The 16,261-nt window shown below is 41.9% G+C and overlaps 1 protein-coding gene across 1 annotated transcript in view; it reads left to right on the top strand.

Annotated features, from left to right (window-relative positions):
• The first annotated feature begins 2,793 nt into the window (after window positions 1–2,793).
• CCDC152 (coiled-coil domain containing 152) overlaps window positions 2,794–16,261 on the top strand; it is a 96,921-nt gene continuing 83,453 nt past the window's right edge. Inside the window, exons 1-4 of the mRNA XM_077463298.1 lie at window positions 2,794–3,048; window positions 3,248–3,353; window positions 7,241–7,309; window positions 10,867–10,931. Of these exons, the coding sequence (XP_077319424.1) occupies window positions 2,794–3,048; window positions 3,248–3,353; window positions 7,241–7,309; window positions 10,867–10,931 (495 nt within the window). The remainder of the gene's footprint in view (window positions 3,049–3,247; window positions 3,354–7,240; window positions 7,310–10,866; window positions 10,932–16,261) is intronic.

Genomic DNA, 16,261 nt, shown 5'->3' with positions numbered 1-16,261 from the left:
CTCAGGAGAAGCAGCAGAATTTATTTTGGGGTGTCATTTCACATATGCCAATAGCATGTGTGAGCAATATATCATTTAGTGACAACTTTGTGTAAAAAAAAAAAAATATTTTTTTTTTTGTCATTATTCAATCGCTTGAGGCAAAAAAATAAAATATTCAATGGGCTCAACATGCCTCTTATCAATTTCCTTAGGGGGTCTACTTTCCAAAATGGGGTCATTTGGGGGGGTTTTGTACTGCCCTGCCAATTTAGCACCTCAAGAAATGAGATAGGCAGTCGTAAACTAAAAGCTGCGTAAATTCCAGAAAACGTACCTTAGTTTGTAGATGTGACAACTTTTGCGCAAACCAATAAATATACAATTATTGACTTTTTTTTTACCAAAGACATGTGGCTGAATACATTTTGGCCTAAATGTATGACTAAAATTTAGTTTATTGGATTTTTCTAATAACAAAAAGTAGAAAATATCATTTTTTTTCAAAATTTGCGGTCTTTTTACGTTTATATCGCAAAAAATAAAAATCGCAGAGGCAATCAAATACCATCAAAAGAAAGCTCTATTTGTGGGAAGAAAAGGACGCAAATTTTGTTTGGGTACAACATTGCATGACCGCGCAATTACCAGTTAAAGCAGCGCAGTGCCAAAGTGTAAAAAGACCTCTGGTCATTTACCAGCAAAATGGTCCGGTCTGAAAGTGGTTAAGCTATTGCATTGTTGGTTCACTTACCTTTTCCTTCGATTTCCCTTCTAAATGTTTTTTTCTTTGTCTGAATTTGTCACTTCCTGTTTCTCCTCAGTAAACTTCACACCATTAGCCGAGCGGTGTTTAGTGAGCCAGAACAGCTTACTGAACAGCTTATTGAGGAGGAACAGGAAGTGAGAAATTCAGACAAAGAAAACAAGGGAAATCGAAGGAAAAGGTAAGTGAACCAACAATGCACTAACTTAAAGGAACCTATTTCGAAAATAAAAAAACAAACCTTTATAACCCCTTTAAGACCTCTTTCCTTTCACTCCTCCAGCACTTCACGTGCTGCAAATCATTCCTCCTCCAGCACTTCCCTTGCTACAGGCTTGTACTCCTCCAGACTAGCTAGCACGGTTAGGCCTGATACTAACTCAGCCAGACCTCTGTGGCTTGCCCCTTCCGGGCAGGGGCTCGGGCTCCTATGGTGTAGAAATCGTTCCGGTGCTAACTGTCCTCTATTCAGCTACCAATCCCAGATAGCTCTCCTCAGGCCCTGCCAGCCAGCCTGGCTGCAATGACCTCTTTCACTGCCCTTCCCACAGTCCTCTCTTCTGGTTCTGCACCAATCACAAACTGCAAACTCCCAGTTCTCTCAGCCATGCCTCCCCAGTCCTCCCGACTGTGCTCCACTCACCAGCCCTCCTGGCTGTGACCAGTTGTCCTCCCTGGAGTTTCTTAGCAGTGTTCTCTCCCGCTGTCCTCTCTGTAAGTTCACCTTACAGAGTTTTCTGCAAAGGTGAACTTACACTTTAAGGACTGCCCCACGTACATATACCTGATGTTTACTCCTTCCCTGCCAGTGTCATTAGTACAGTGACAGTGCATATTTTTTTTTAGCACTGATCACTGTATTGGTGTCACTGGTCACCAAAAAGTGACACTTGATGTTAGATTTGTCTGCTGAAATGTTGCAGTCCCGCTAAAAATCACTGATCACCGCCATTACTAGTAAAAAAAATACAAAAAAGTTCATAAATCTATCCCATAGTTTTTAGACGCTATAATTTTTGCGCAAACCAATTAATGTACGCTTATTGGGATTTTGTTTACCAAAAATATGTAGCAGAATACACATTGGCCTAAATTGATGAAAAAATTAGATTTTTTTTTTTTTTTTAATTATTGGATGTGTTTTACAGCAGAAAGTAAAAAATATTGTTTGTTTTTTTCAAAATTGACAACCTTTTTTTGTTTATAGCGCAAAAAATAAAAACCGCAGAGGTGATCAAATACCACCAAAAGAAAGCTCTATTTGTGGGGAAAAAAAGTTGTCAATTTTATAATGTCCCACGACTGCGCAATTGTCAGTTAAAGTAACGGAGTGCAGTATCGCAAAAAATAGCCTGGTCATGAAGAGGGTAAAACTTTCCAGAGCTGAAGTGGTTAAAGAGAACATCACTCGATATCTGAAAAACAGCAGACATAAAAACAGTACCATGCACATTGTTTCAGGATGTTTTAAATGGAGGAAAGTCACAATGGAGAGTTTACCACCATGTCACCTCTCCTCGGGGGGGTGGCCCGGCCCTGCTGGCAGCAAACAAAAACGTGATCTGACCCTAACAGTTCTGCCACCCTAGGAGACAGCCTATTTCTTTTTCTTACATCACAGGACACAGAGCAGGTAGGTGAATGGACACTGGCAGAAACAGACAGGGCGTCCTCTCCTATACAACCTCTGCCCCATAGGAAGTACCTCAGCTTTTTCGCCAATGTCTGAAGGTGATGGTAACTTATGTGTAACTCTCTGCATAATGCTACCAAATTCTCAATGGTTCCAGGAGGGATCAGGAAATTGGTGTTGTCCGGATCCAATCCTACAGCTGTGATGCTAATATGGATGGTCCTCGTTATGTTGAGATTGGAACAAACATGCAGGGATTGCCTGTCATTCAGCACTGTAACCTGTGTATGTGTAACCCTGTGCAGTAATGACTGACCAAGGTGTTTCCAGTAGGATGCTCTATAGGTCCAGGTCAGGTAACCTCAAGAAAAGGGGATTAAGTCCCTGATGATCTAGTTAGACTTTGCCCGCCATGATGGGTGAAGGTTGGATCTTGGTCCTCCCAGACAGATCCTACAGTTTGGTGTTGAGGCGTCTTGGGCCGGCAAACCCAAAAATCTGGTTCCGGATGACGAAGAAGTACAGTTTGGTCAAAGGAAGAGCAGATATGGAGCATATGAGGAAGAATGTATCAGAAATAGCGCGAAAATGTGAAAAGGGAGTGTGGGCTTCAAACACATTTTTGTGGCCCTTTAATTCAGCCAAGGGAAATAACAGAAACAAGTTCAAAGTGAGAACCCTCTGCAACTGTTCAATGGAAACAGATGCAGCTGTGTTTTGTAATACACACATTGATGTCCTGTGAGCGCTAAGGGGCATTATCTATCAGAACGTACAAATCACTATATAAATTAAGCTGTTATTTTGTAAAATAATTACGCAATGTGTTCAGTGTGTTTTGTACAATTGCATTGTTTGTATCCATGCAGAAATTTGCAGAGGTTAATGGAAAAAATAACCTACTCGAGATTCAGCTGGAGCGATTAAATAAATTGTGGAAAATAAGCCAGACAAAAGAACAGAGCTCTGCAGAAGGTATGAAAAAGATGCCATTTGGTTGTTTTTTATTGCACAGTGTTGTCATAAAGGGCTCTGCCAAACTCAAAGAGGAAGACCACCGATGAAGATATGAAGGTTAGACCTTCGTGTCTGAACATACAGGGCCCAAAATGCCAGTACTACTCCATAGGGCATTTAGCCTTGTTCTGCCACAGTCTGCCATAGCCTTTGACATGCTGCCTTCAGTATGGACTGCCTCTGTCTCTCATGGATGCACTAAAACGCTAGGAGGGACACACTGCTTCGAGACCAGTGGTCGCCAACCTTTTGGACCTCCACTAAACTCACAATTTTGAATCCTGTGGACCACTAACATGAATTTTACATGCCTTACACACAATGCTCCGGCTCTCTGCCCCACTCCCCCTGGATCATACTGCTGCCTTATACACACTATGTTTCTGCTCTCTGCCCCCCCCCCCCCCCACACTCTGCATCACACTGCGATCTTACATAGACTCATCATTGGATCTTACCTCCTTATGCAGTCATGTGCTCAAGCTCTGTGCTCCTTCCCAAAGTCTGTGATCAGCACTGCGACTGGAAGTCCCCTCCTTCACCTCCTGCTCTCTGCACAACTCCCAGCAACTCCCTCTGAGTTCACAGGAGCCGGAAATACAGGCATCGGATGTCAATGTGCGCTTGCAATACTGACTGTCAACGCACACTGAGAACAACACTAGAAACAACATTGGGGCTATATAGATCCGCCACAATGTTGATTTGCAGCAGAACCAATGGGGGCCACCAAAATTTTCTTCTGTACATCAGTGGTCCATGGATCACTGGTTGGCAACCGTTGTTCTAAACGACCCTGTGTGCAAGAAGCCTAAGTGCTTTCAAGCCATCTATACTTGCAAACACTTATACTGGCACTGCACTATTTCCACCACAGTGCAATTTGATGAAAGAAATCTTATAAAGTGACCATCCCTTCCAACAAATATAGACTGTGTCTAAGCCTTTCATCCAGTAGGTGATGCTGTGGATATAGCAAATATATGACCTGCAGCACCAATAGGATAAGAATCCCTAACAACCTTTCACATCCTTTCCAACACAGAGGAACCCTTGAAATAACTTTCCGATCTCTGGGAATCCCTGCTAAAAACGACTATATCTACAACTCATGGTACATTAGCATGATGGTCAGTGGGAAGAATGCTCCTTACACTTGCAGTCATAGGGAAGTATCCAAACTTACAAATAGCTAAAAAGATCAATGGTGTCATTGGGAACTTGTCTGAGAAGCAGAAACTGTTCATTGCTCAAGGAACCCCTAGAACCCTCTGGAGGAACCCTAGAGTTCAATGGAACCCTGTTCTATAATATATATTCTATATAGTTTATGGAATAGGTTAGTTCACCTTTTCAAAAAAAAATTAAACACCCCCGTGCCCTCGTCCCCACTGTACCTCTGTGGGTGATGAGATATCAGTGCCCACACAGCCAGTGTAGTGGTCTGTGGATCTGAAAACCCTGGCCCACTCCTCTTTCTATTCTTTCTTTGGGGTTTAGGGTTAAAGTGGAGGGCCACCCTGAAAAAATAAAAAATATTAAAAATTACAAAAAAATCTAAAAAAAAAAAAATGAAAATAAAATTCTTTTTACTTACCAGAAATGCCTGTTGCTAGGCACATAATCCTAATCTTCCTCCTCCACAGAGATCTTCTTTCCTCTCTCCTCGTCGCGTTGTCTTCTGGGTAATGGGTCGCGCTGTGTTCTGGGAACTGTGTGTTCCAGAACACAGCGTGTCCCATTCACAAAGCGCTGCGCGACTCGTGCATGCGCAGTAGGAAACGGGCAGTGAAGCCGTAAGGCTCCACTGCCTGTTTCCCTTAGAAGGAATGGCGGCGCCGGGACCCGAGAGTCGAGGGACGGGTCGGCCTCGGGCGGCCGACATCGCGGGCACCCTGGACAGGTAAGTGTGCTTATTAAGTCAGCAGCTGCAGTGTTTGCAGCTGCTGACTTTTAATTTATTTATTTTTTTAAACGGCCCTCCGCTTTAAGGTCTACTGAATCAATAATGTGAAACACAGATTAGCCTCCCTCGAGGGGCAACAGCACACAAGGTTACAAACAGTTTACAGCAGAGTACATTTAGAGTAGAGTTAAGAGGAGAACCCCGTACCTAGATGAAGGGTGCCCCAGAATACAGCATCCCCAAGCAAGGGGATGTGAGTAGTCCCAAACCAAAAAGTCCTCTTGCACCCTCAAAGGGGAAACATTACCGTAAAAGCTTGGCAATTATATACTGAGTCCTGATGGTCCAACACAGACAATGCAAATGACCACTTCTCCAGCAATAGTTCTTATTCTTTGATACATATAGCTTGTATAAAGCTAGCAATTGCCTACTTTCCATGGTACCCTTTCACCAGGGCAGAGCAGCCATTTATTCTCAATGACTCCTAAAGTCACAGCTAACACTGTGGAGACATATAGTAGACAGGTCTACCCAACAGATTGTCCTATCCTACAGCCCCAACGGGGGTAAGTGAAAGATGGAAAATCAGAATCCTGGAAGAACTCAAGATTTTCTTGTGCAATATATTTTATGTAAAGCAAACAATGACTCTCAATGGTCAATGACCAAAATCTTGATGTATGACACTTGAACAGAGTAAAGAATATATCAGGAAAGTATGAACAGAAAATCAGATATAAAATAAAAATTTTCCGACTGCCTGATCAGATGGTAGAGCAAGTGGGTATATACCTCAAGCCATGAAACCATTGTTTAAACTCGTCAGGCTATTGAGTAAAAAGAATAAGTAAAGGAGAAATTGGAAAAGGTCAAGAAATAGCAGGGGTTCCCAGGGATTGCTGGAAGCAACTAAGAGAACGGACCATATCTTAATTGAATCTGACCAACCTTCGATTGAGGTTCAAGTAAAGAGTCCTCAAAATTTGGGAGGTGAAAGTGAGAAACAAATGGATGCAATGCGTTCAGATATTTGAAAACGTTGTCCTGCAGTGTGGCTTCTATCATAGCGTGTATCATGACTTGTGTAATAAGGTTTTTGGTCTCATCTAAGCAAATAAGAGTTTTTTCCAAGCTTGAGCAATCGTCTGCTTAGAGGCTGTAGTTATCTGTAGCGATAATTTAAAGTGAGACAGATTAAACTCCTGGATGTTTATCAGCTAGGCAGTAGCTTATCATGAACTCAATGGGGATCATGAACTCAAACTCTGATCTTTTTCCTGTTTATAAATGCAAGAGGGCAATAGATAAATCTTAGGGCCCATGCGCAAATTATTCTTTTTGGAAATGTGCAGTAAAAAGTGCGTTTTACCACACATTGTGGTAATAAGGCACCCTAACGCATTGTTTCAGTAGAGGTCAAAGCAGCCATCCAGCATTATACAAAAAATTATTATTATTATTATTATTATTAATAACGATTTATATAGCGCCAACAGTTTATGCAGCGCTTTACAATATATAGGGGAGACAACACAATTACAGTGCAACACAAAAGGTACAGGAGGGCCCTGCTTATAATGCTTACATTCTAAAGGGAGGGGGTGGTGGTACAAAAGGTAATAGCTGCAGAGAAGTACAATTTTTGTGCATGAAAGTTACATTCAAAGTGAGTTAATGCAGCACACCTTAACACACGGTTCCACAATGCATTGTGTTAAAGGGGCCTAAACCAAAAGTAGAGAATCACTTTAATACAGCAATATAGTATTTTTCTATGTTTAGGTATGTGACATTTGTCTGAAGCTGAATTCATTTTATATTAATTTACATAAAAAAAAGATTATGCTTTTGTTTTACATCATAAAAGCTCATTTGTTCATTGTGTTTATGTGAAAGGCACACATTCATCTCTGCATTTCTGCTTATTAATGTGCAGAGTGTACCGTATTACGGAACATGATAAAAGGGCTGCAGGAGACAATGGAAGCACAATGTAACATGAAAGGTAAGCATGTATCAATCTTTATTAAACCGCTAAGAAACCCTCAGTAAGAAAATGACAGAGTAGCCTAGGTCTGTACTTACTTGGTTTGGTGTTTGTATTGTTTTCTGCCTGCCATTTCTCTGAAATCCAATGAAAAATATCCATTTGCTCTCTTTCTGTTGTTCGGGTGGCCCTATTCTCTCTTCGGGGTCCGCTGGAGCCACTCATATAAACCCGCTCCCGCAGCTCAACGTGCTGATGGCTTACTCCCCGGCTTAGTGATTGGCAGCTGTGAGCACTTAATGGCTCTAATAATGATGGGACATGTAGTAAAAGTGATGTGTCTTTATTACATTTGCAGTGCACCTTCCTCCTATCCAGAAGCTCAGGGAAGCAATTCTGGGAAAAGGAGCCAGGTGTTTGAAATTTTTTTTTTACTAGTAAGCAGGGCTTTTTTTCTCAGGGAATAGGTACAGGAACTCCACCCTTCTGAATCACCCTTCATTTCCACCCCCTACCCATCTCTGAGCACCATTCCTTGGTTCCACCACCTACCCACCTCCCAGTACAGCACCTTTCAGAGAATACAGAACCAAGTATTTTGTGCTGCTCAGTAATTTATATGACCTTTACTCCTTCCAAAGTTTAAAGCTACCCATTTTCACACTTTGCAGAACTGGAGTCCTGTACTCAGCCACAGGATCATCAGTTGCCTCCTGCCGATATCCACCAGGCTCTTCACAGAGAGGGAGATGTATAATCACACAGCCTCTAAACAGCTTAGGCTTTATCTCACAACTTCCTCTCGACTTTATCCCATGAGCTTCTTCCTGACCCAACTGGATCCTTGGACCAGGACTTGCGACTAGCTGAGACCTCAGTGTCTTCTGGCTGGGTCCAGGTACATTCTGTACACAGACAAGGGGTCTCTGGGGGAAACAATGATGGCATTAGACAAATAAACTTTTTTGGGGGGAAGCTGGTAATTTGCATCTCAGTCATAGCAGAATATAGAATCCAAAATGTGCTCAGTACCCACAGAAGTGTTCGCCAGTAGTGGCACAGCTGTTCCTGCAACCTGAAAAATGCAATCAGATCTTGTTTCTGCTCACATTTGATGTAGAACTAAACTCTCCTATCCTTTACAGCCAAGGAAGCCTCTGTTTGATCTGCAGTTGCATGATGCTGCACATGTGATCAGTTATGACACCAGCCATTGTGGCTCAACAGTGATATTGAGAGCACAAGCAACTGTTACAGTTATCGTTAACTTGTATGCAACTGTTTTGAGAAACCGTTAAACCCTTGGGTTTACTTCTGCTATTGGACCTAGCATTAGATTTATTTTTATTTATTTTTTGTTCCAACAATATATTATTAAGGATAAAGAAATGGTTTACAACAGTATCATGTAAACAATAATACAGTAGTTGAAATAGAAATACCAGAATGTACAGGGTTTAGCACAATTTCAGTGATCGGCCCTACCGTTCAGAGGGAATCAGTAGCAATATTACATAGAAACCAAGCCCAGTGATAAATCTTTCAAAAGAATAGAAGTCCACAGGATAACTGAAACCTCATTCCTGGAAGTGAGTGGGATGTGGTAGTACTTGAGAAAATGCCCAAGCGGGCAACATCTAAGACAAACTACAATATAGACTGTCCATTAGGGGCAGCAGGTGAAGAAGAAGCACATATTTTGACTTTGTGCGTCTCCTCGGCATAGGTCCTCCCTACCCAACCCCTTAGGGATAGGGGGTAGCACCACTACCCTAACTCTAAGCCCTTGTACACACGGTCGGAGATTCCGGCGGAATGTGTCCTATCAGACCGTTTTGTCGGATATTCCGACTGTGTGTGGTCTCCATCGGACTGTTTCCGTCGGAATATCCGACGGACCAACTTTTCCAACTTGTCGGTAAAATTTTCCAACAAAATGCTCCGATCGGACATACTCCGATCATGTGTAGCTTACTCCGACGGACAAAGTGCCATGCATGCTCAGATCAAATTCCTAGACCAAAGCTATTGGCTACTAGCCTGAACGTAGTCCCGTCGTAACGAAATAACGTCATCACGTTATGTACAATTGGATTTTCCGACAACTTAGTCCGACCGTGTGTATGCAACATCACTTCCGGACCTCTTCCGGAATTAATCCGTCGGAATTACTCCGATGGATTTGGTTGTCGGAATCTCCGGCCGTGTGTACAAGGGCTAAAGGTACTGTAGGAGTAGAGGCCCCTCAGCAGAGAAATCCAATACCTATGACCAGCAATCAGGGGGTGAATCCCATCAGGTGTTTATATCTTTAAGTGGTTTTAAAATGAGTCCAACAAGCCCAAATATTTGAGAACAATTCATCCATCTCTTCGATCAGATTTTATTTTTTTCCTCCTGGGACTACACAGGTGATTAAACCTCTTTGGTTCTGAGAGACTGAAATGCTTGTCGAAATTAATGTCATTAATGTCATTAGAATCACATTGATTTCAGTAAGCAGTAAAAGAAGTGGCCAATAAATTGATAAATCAAAGAAATGTATTTATCATTGTTAGCCCTAGTGTTTACCCATCATTATTTCAATTTGCACCTCTCCTCTAAACAAGTTAATAACAGTGTAACAAGACCCAACGTTTTTTAGTTTTTCACAAAGTGTTGATGTTTCCATGGTGGCAGCGATAAAAACCTGAGAGAGGTTCCTTGCCATTTCTCGATAGTTCTTGTACTGGTGATACTGAAAGAGAAATTAATTCTACCCAAAAGGATGCAGCAATAAAAAAATGTCAACGGACCCAATCTCTCCCCACTAAAGTCAATACTAAGGGAAAAAGCTTAAAGTGGTTGTAAACCTCATTAAATATATATACTTTGTTCCTCTGCTATCAGCATAAATCACTACTGACAAGTTTTCCTGACACCAAGAGAAAAAAAGTGACAGGGCAAGAAGCTCCAGCTGATTGACAGTCTCATCCCTGTTCATGTGTGCTGTGTGAAGGTGTGTCCCTTCCCTCCAATCAGCTCTTAGAGCTCTCCTCACTTTGCTCTGCAGTGTGTAATTTCAGCTCTCTGACCCCTTTTTTTCTGGCAGCTCAGACAAGTTTATAAATTCTGAACTTTGAATGGCTATAGAGAAGAGAAGTCTGCGGATAAACATATACAACCTATGTAGGATGATTTGTTTTATCTCTGTGTATCACTTGAGGCCAGTCACTTCACTGGGTATATGTGAGGGTTTACAAACATTTTAACTTAACTTAGAACCCCACTTTAAGTAATGTTTTCTCAGTGTTTTCTCAGTATGCAATCAAGGTATTTGCCATGCTTATATGGTATAGCTCAGTTTGCTAAGGGAATGTGCGGTATCCCGCTAAATGTTCTGTTTTCTTTGCTTTTATGAACATTTATAGACATTCACAGCGTGACTTGCCTTTGTTTTTAATCAGCACAAAATGTCAGGAGAATAAACTTGTTATTTATGTCCAATACTCTAATTGATTGCATTTGCTGAGATGCAGTAACTGTTTTTTGTTTAAATTGGCTTACAATCATTAAACACTTCTGTGTATGTTTAGATGAAAACTGCAGTCTGAAGAAGACGATAAATGACCTAGAGGAGAAACTACAAAGTGTCACACAGGTAAGACTGTTGAAATAGTTTGCAGTTTGTGCAGTTTTTCCAGGATCAGTTTTGGTGAGGGTGTTTTTATGGGCAGCGTCCTATTGGTGGCCAGACTGCCCTCCCAGTGTGGAGGGCCATCAAGAAAAACATAAACTGAACTTTGGACTCAGCCTTTTTTGACCCCACAAGCATCTAAAAACCACTGGCAGGAGCCACTGTGTGTACATGCTTGGCTCTAAACCCTAACCTTTGTTCCATCCTTTTTGCAATTCAGTGCTGCGACCTTTTAGCATGGACCCCTGCAATAGTTTCATGTAAATCAGTTGCACATCATTGCTCCTGATGTGTGACAATGCAGTAGCACACTCTTTAGACAATTGTCACCCCAGCACAGTGCTGTAGTGGGTAGCACTCTCACCTAGTGGTAAAAAGGGTTGCTGGCTCGAATCCCAACCACGACACTACCTGCCTGGAGTTTGCATGTTCTCCCTGTGCTTGTGTGGATTTTCTCTGGGTATGCCGGTTTCTTCCCACACTCCAAAGACATGCTGGTAGGTTAACTGGCTTCTGTCTAAATTGGCCCTAGTATGTGAATGTGAGTTAGGGACCTTAGATTGTAAGCTCCTTAAGAGTAGGGACTGATGTGAATGTACAATGTATACGTAAAGCACTGCATAAATTGACAGCACTATATACGTACCTTAAATAATAATAATAGGAGGTACCTAATAAGGAGCCTTCATTGTAAGATTGTCAGATGTTCATTTAATGAAATCTGCATGTTTACAAAGATTAAGAACAACTTTTGAACATCAGGCATCAAATGTCAAGCCAGTAGCACAAGATGGCTATTGTGCCTGTTTGAAATTTCAGATCCAAGTGTAGCGTTACCCAGCAAGAGCTGCTGGTTAGTTTGGGTCCTCCGCTCCTGTTCCAGCTCTGTGTGAGAACTCAACCTCACTGACACCACCAGTATACCCTTCTTAATGCGTTTAATGGGAACACAATAATGGGGCTCCAAACTCTCTGCAAAATAGTATAATGTATCCAGAATTTAAAGCCAAACAACATTGAAACACAACCTGATCCACAGAGTTAATTGGGATTTGTAAATTCTAACATATGCCCCAACAACGTAAACTGTAACACTGCCTAAACCCTCTTGGGCATGGAGTTCACCAGAGCTTCACCGATTGCCACTGGAGTCCTCTTCCACTCCTCTATGATATCATGGAGCTGGTGGATGTTAGAGACCTTGCGCTCCTCCACCTTTTGTTTGAGGATGCCCCACAGATGCTCAATAGGGTTTAGGTCTGGAGACATGCTTGGCCAGTCCATCACCTTTACCCTCGGCTTCTTTAGCAAGGCAGTGGACTCCAGTGGCAACCTGTGATGCTCTGGTGAACTCCATGCCCAAGAGGGTTAAAGCAGTGCTGGAAAATAATTGTGGCCACACACAATATTGACACTTTGGGCCCAATTTTCAATTAGGGGTGTACTCACTTTTGTTGCCAGCAGTTTGGACATTAATGGCTGTGTGTTGAGTTATTTTGAGGGAACAGCAAATTTACACTGTTATACAAGCTGTACACTCACTACTTTACATTGTAGCAAAGTGTCATTTCTTCAGTGTTGTCACATTAAAAGATATAATACAATTTTTCAAAAATGTGAGAGGTGTACTCACTTTTGTGAGATACTGTATATAAAGAACACTGTAACTTATAATGGCTCCAATAACATTATGGTGCTATGGGGCCCTGTGATTTTTTCCTTATGTCTCTACTACACTGATTTTGGTGAGCTCCATATCTGGCTCCTTCCAAAGACAAATCTTAAAGTGATTTAAACCTTTATTTTTCTGAAGAGAGGGTCCACACTCACATTAGATAATTGTCTGAACAAAACAGACTTGTCCCGACACACGACCGGACTAAGTCCGTTCGAAAGCCCATTCGTTTTGAACGTGATGACGTAAATGGGACTAAACAAGGAAGTTCAATAGCCAGTAGCCAATAGCTGTCCTTACATCGTATTTGGTCTCTCGGACTAGCACACAGATGAACGGTTTTCCCCCATTTTACTCTGTCAGACTCAAGTCCGTCGGATAGATTTGAAACAAGTTTTATTTCTAGGTCCGTCTGACTTTTAGGGAAAAAAAGTCAGCTTGAGCCCACACGCGATCGAATTGTCTGATGGATTCTGGTCCGCCGGAAAGTCCGATCGTGTGTGAATGCAGCATAATAATTACGCCGCTTTGGACGCCTGGACCAAGAGGAGGTGGGTGGAACTGCACCTCTGGCTTGACCTCCTTTCCTGCACTGATTGCTACCGCCTGGGCCGCCTGGCGCCTAGCAATCAGTGGCGTCAGTCAGTCACGATGAGAAGAGCGAGACTGCCAGTATTCTTCCTTCTCCTCCCCTGAGTGAGAGTGTTGGACCCCATCCACCGACACCTCCTCCCTCCATCTTCTCCACACTGCAGACCTCTGCCCCTGAGTGAGTGTTGGCTCCACCCATCTCCTCCCTCCATCTTCTTCACACTGCAAAGCGGCGTGAACACAGGAAGAAGCCGTCATCTAATGTTTCTTGCGGATAGTGCAATTACCGGATCCATCTCCATTGCTCCTGCATGGGAGCCCTTCCTCCCACCAGAGCACCAAAATATTTTAATAAAAGTGAGTAAAAGAATGAATGAATGTCATGTGTCAAATCACAAAATATATGTGTGCTATTATGTATGAAAAAAAAAATGCCCTTTTAGTCTTGTCTTTAATCTTAACCCCTTCGGCTCTGGAAAGTTTTACCCCCCCCCCCCCCCCCCCCCTTCATGACCAGGCTATTTTATTGCAATACTGCGCTGCGTTACTTTAACTGACTGACAATTGAGCGGTGGTGCGATGGTGTACCCAAGTAAAATTTATGTCCTTTTTTTCTCCACCAATAGTGCTTTCTTTTGGTGGTATTTGATCACCTCTGCCGTTTTTTATTTTTGTTTTGCGATATAAACAACAATTTTTTTTAAAAAAGCAATATTTTTAACTTTTTGCTATAAAAAAATGTCTTCATCAGTTTAGGCCAAAATGTATTCTGCTACATATTTTTGGTAAAAAAAAAAAAAAAAAAATCCCAATAAGTATGTATTGATTGCTTTGCACAAAAGTTATCACATCTACAAAATAGGAGATAGATTTATGGCATATTTATTTATTTATTTTTTACTAGTAATGGCAGCAATCAGTGATTTTTAATGGGACAGTGACATTGCAGCGGACAGATCGGACACCTAACTGACTCTTTTGACACTTTTTGGGGACCAGTGATACGGATACAGTGATCAGTGCTAGAAATATGTACTGTCACTGTACTAATGACATTGGCTGAGAAGAGATTAACATCAGGGGCGATCAAAGGGTTAACTGTATGCCTAGGGGGTGCTTGCTAACTGTGTGGGGGATGGATTCACTAGATGAACAGAGTGATCCATGTTCCTGGTTAGTAGGAACACAAGATCACTCTGTTCATCTCTGACAGAACGGTGGTCTGCCTTGTTTACATCGGCAGACTGCTGTTCTATCACTGTGGGGAGTGATTGTGGGTGGCCAGCGGACATCGCTGCCGCCTGACCCGCTGATTGGCTTCCCCTCTGGCCAATCAGCGTGTGTGCTTTCGCTGGCTATTGCACGAAATGGTGTACAGTTCTGTAAGCAACACCTTATTTTCTGGCAGTGCCCCTCCCGAGACTAGACTCTGGATCCGCCCCTGAGTGTGACGCATTATTTTCAGCTAAGGAAAGGGTCATAATGGGTTATTTCTTTGGGTATGGGATGAATGCATGTTTTGTTTTATATTTCACTTGGTTAAATATGGAAATACATTTTTTTAATGAGGCTTGTAACTTGGACAGAAATGTCTGTTATTCTGCCATTTCTGATTAACAAGGTGCAAGGTCTGGCTGAGCTGTGAAGAGCAAGAACTCATCGGCTTTGTTCTGTATGGAGATAATTCTTGTCATGCTATGAGTACATGGAAATACATACTCAGATCCTGTGTTTAATTAGAACATTTGGAATGTTTTAATGGGGCTCGCCACAAGATGCAGCAATACTAAGAACAATTTTGTTTAGAACAAATTTATATCCTGTGCTGAGGGAAGTGCCTTGTTCTCCAGAGAGCAATTAGCTATATAAACAAGTCAAATAGATCTGACATTATTTACTTATCTATTGCAATGAAACATAACTGTGGTCTGAAACCAAAGTGTTATACTGTATCTCCCTAGTCAGTTTGTTATTGTATCGGGTCTTCTGCATGTTTAGCATCCATAAACATTTTCATATGAAAAAAGGACGTAATCGCAGTACTCATACCTCCCAACTTTTTGAGATGGGAATGAGGGACACCTATCAGCAAAAGTATACAGGCATAGGACACACCCTGGCCCCGCCCCCTTAAAGGAGAATTGTACAAAAAAACAAGATTGGTTAAACCCACAAGTGCTTTTTTTTATCACTACTATTCCTTTATATTGGCTTTTGGAATTTACAAATGCAACAATTTAGAAATCAGATGAAAGGTTTAGCGCTGGAAAACAATTTTTGATAGATAAAAAGTGCATTTTATATACATCTGTATAGGTCAGACCAAAATGAGGGACAAATGAAGAAGAATGAGGGACAGAGGGACAATGCTCCAAATCAGGGACAGTCCTTCGAAATCAGGGACAGTTGGGAGCTATGCAGTACTCCTATGAGATTATTTAAAGTTGACCTGTCATTCAAATTCACAGTTCACATAAATCAATATGGAACATGTCATCATTAACAAATCATATTTGTTTTGAGTAAAAAGGTACCTCTTTCTTGCCATTGATTAAAATAAAGCCAATGCTTCAGAGCTTCCAGATGAGATGTAAAGCCTAGGCAAAGATCACATGGCCCCTGGCTATTAGGAGCACTGTGGGTGTTTCATAACAATAGGCGCAGAGGATCGATTGCTTTCAGTTATATTGGCTCTGTACTGTAGACTTGAAGTGGGGTTCCGAGTCATATGTATAAAAGAAAGCACTATATAATGTATTAATGCCCTATAATAGGTAGTGTAGAGAGCAATATTGATGTACAAAGTGCAGTAGCCTAGAGCAGTAGTCTTCAAACTGTGGCCCTTTTCCAGCCCTTGGGGCACTATTCCTGCTACTGATATGAGGCACTATTTCTTCCACTGACATCAACAGTAGGGCATCATTCCTGCTACTGACACTAATGATGGGGCGCTATTCCTTCCAATTACATCATTAGTGGGTCACCATTCCTGCCACTGACCCTAATGATGGGGCACTATTCCTTTCAC

The sequence above is a fragment of the Lithobates pipiens genome, unplaced genomic scaffold, assembly GCF_037356315.1.
Source record: "Lithobates pipiens isolate NorthernLeopardFrog02 unplaced genomic scaffold, aLitPip1_a1.2 Scaffold_3, whole genome shotgun sequence".
In the NCBI taxonomy this organism is placed as follows: domain Eukaryota; kingdom Metazoa; phylum Chordata; class Amphibia; order Anura; family Ranidae; genus Lithobates; species Lithobates pipiens.
The sequence above is the reverse complement of the archived record's forward strand: the minus strand, read 5'-3'. Positions and strand labels throughout refer to the sequence as shown.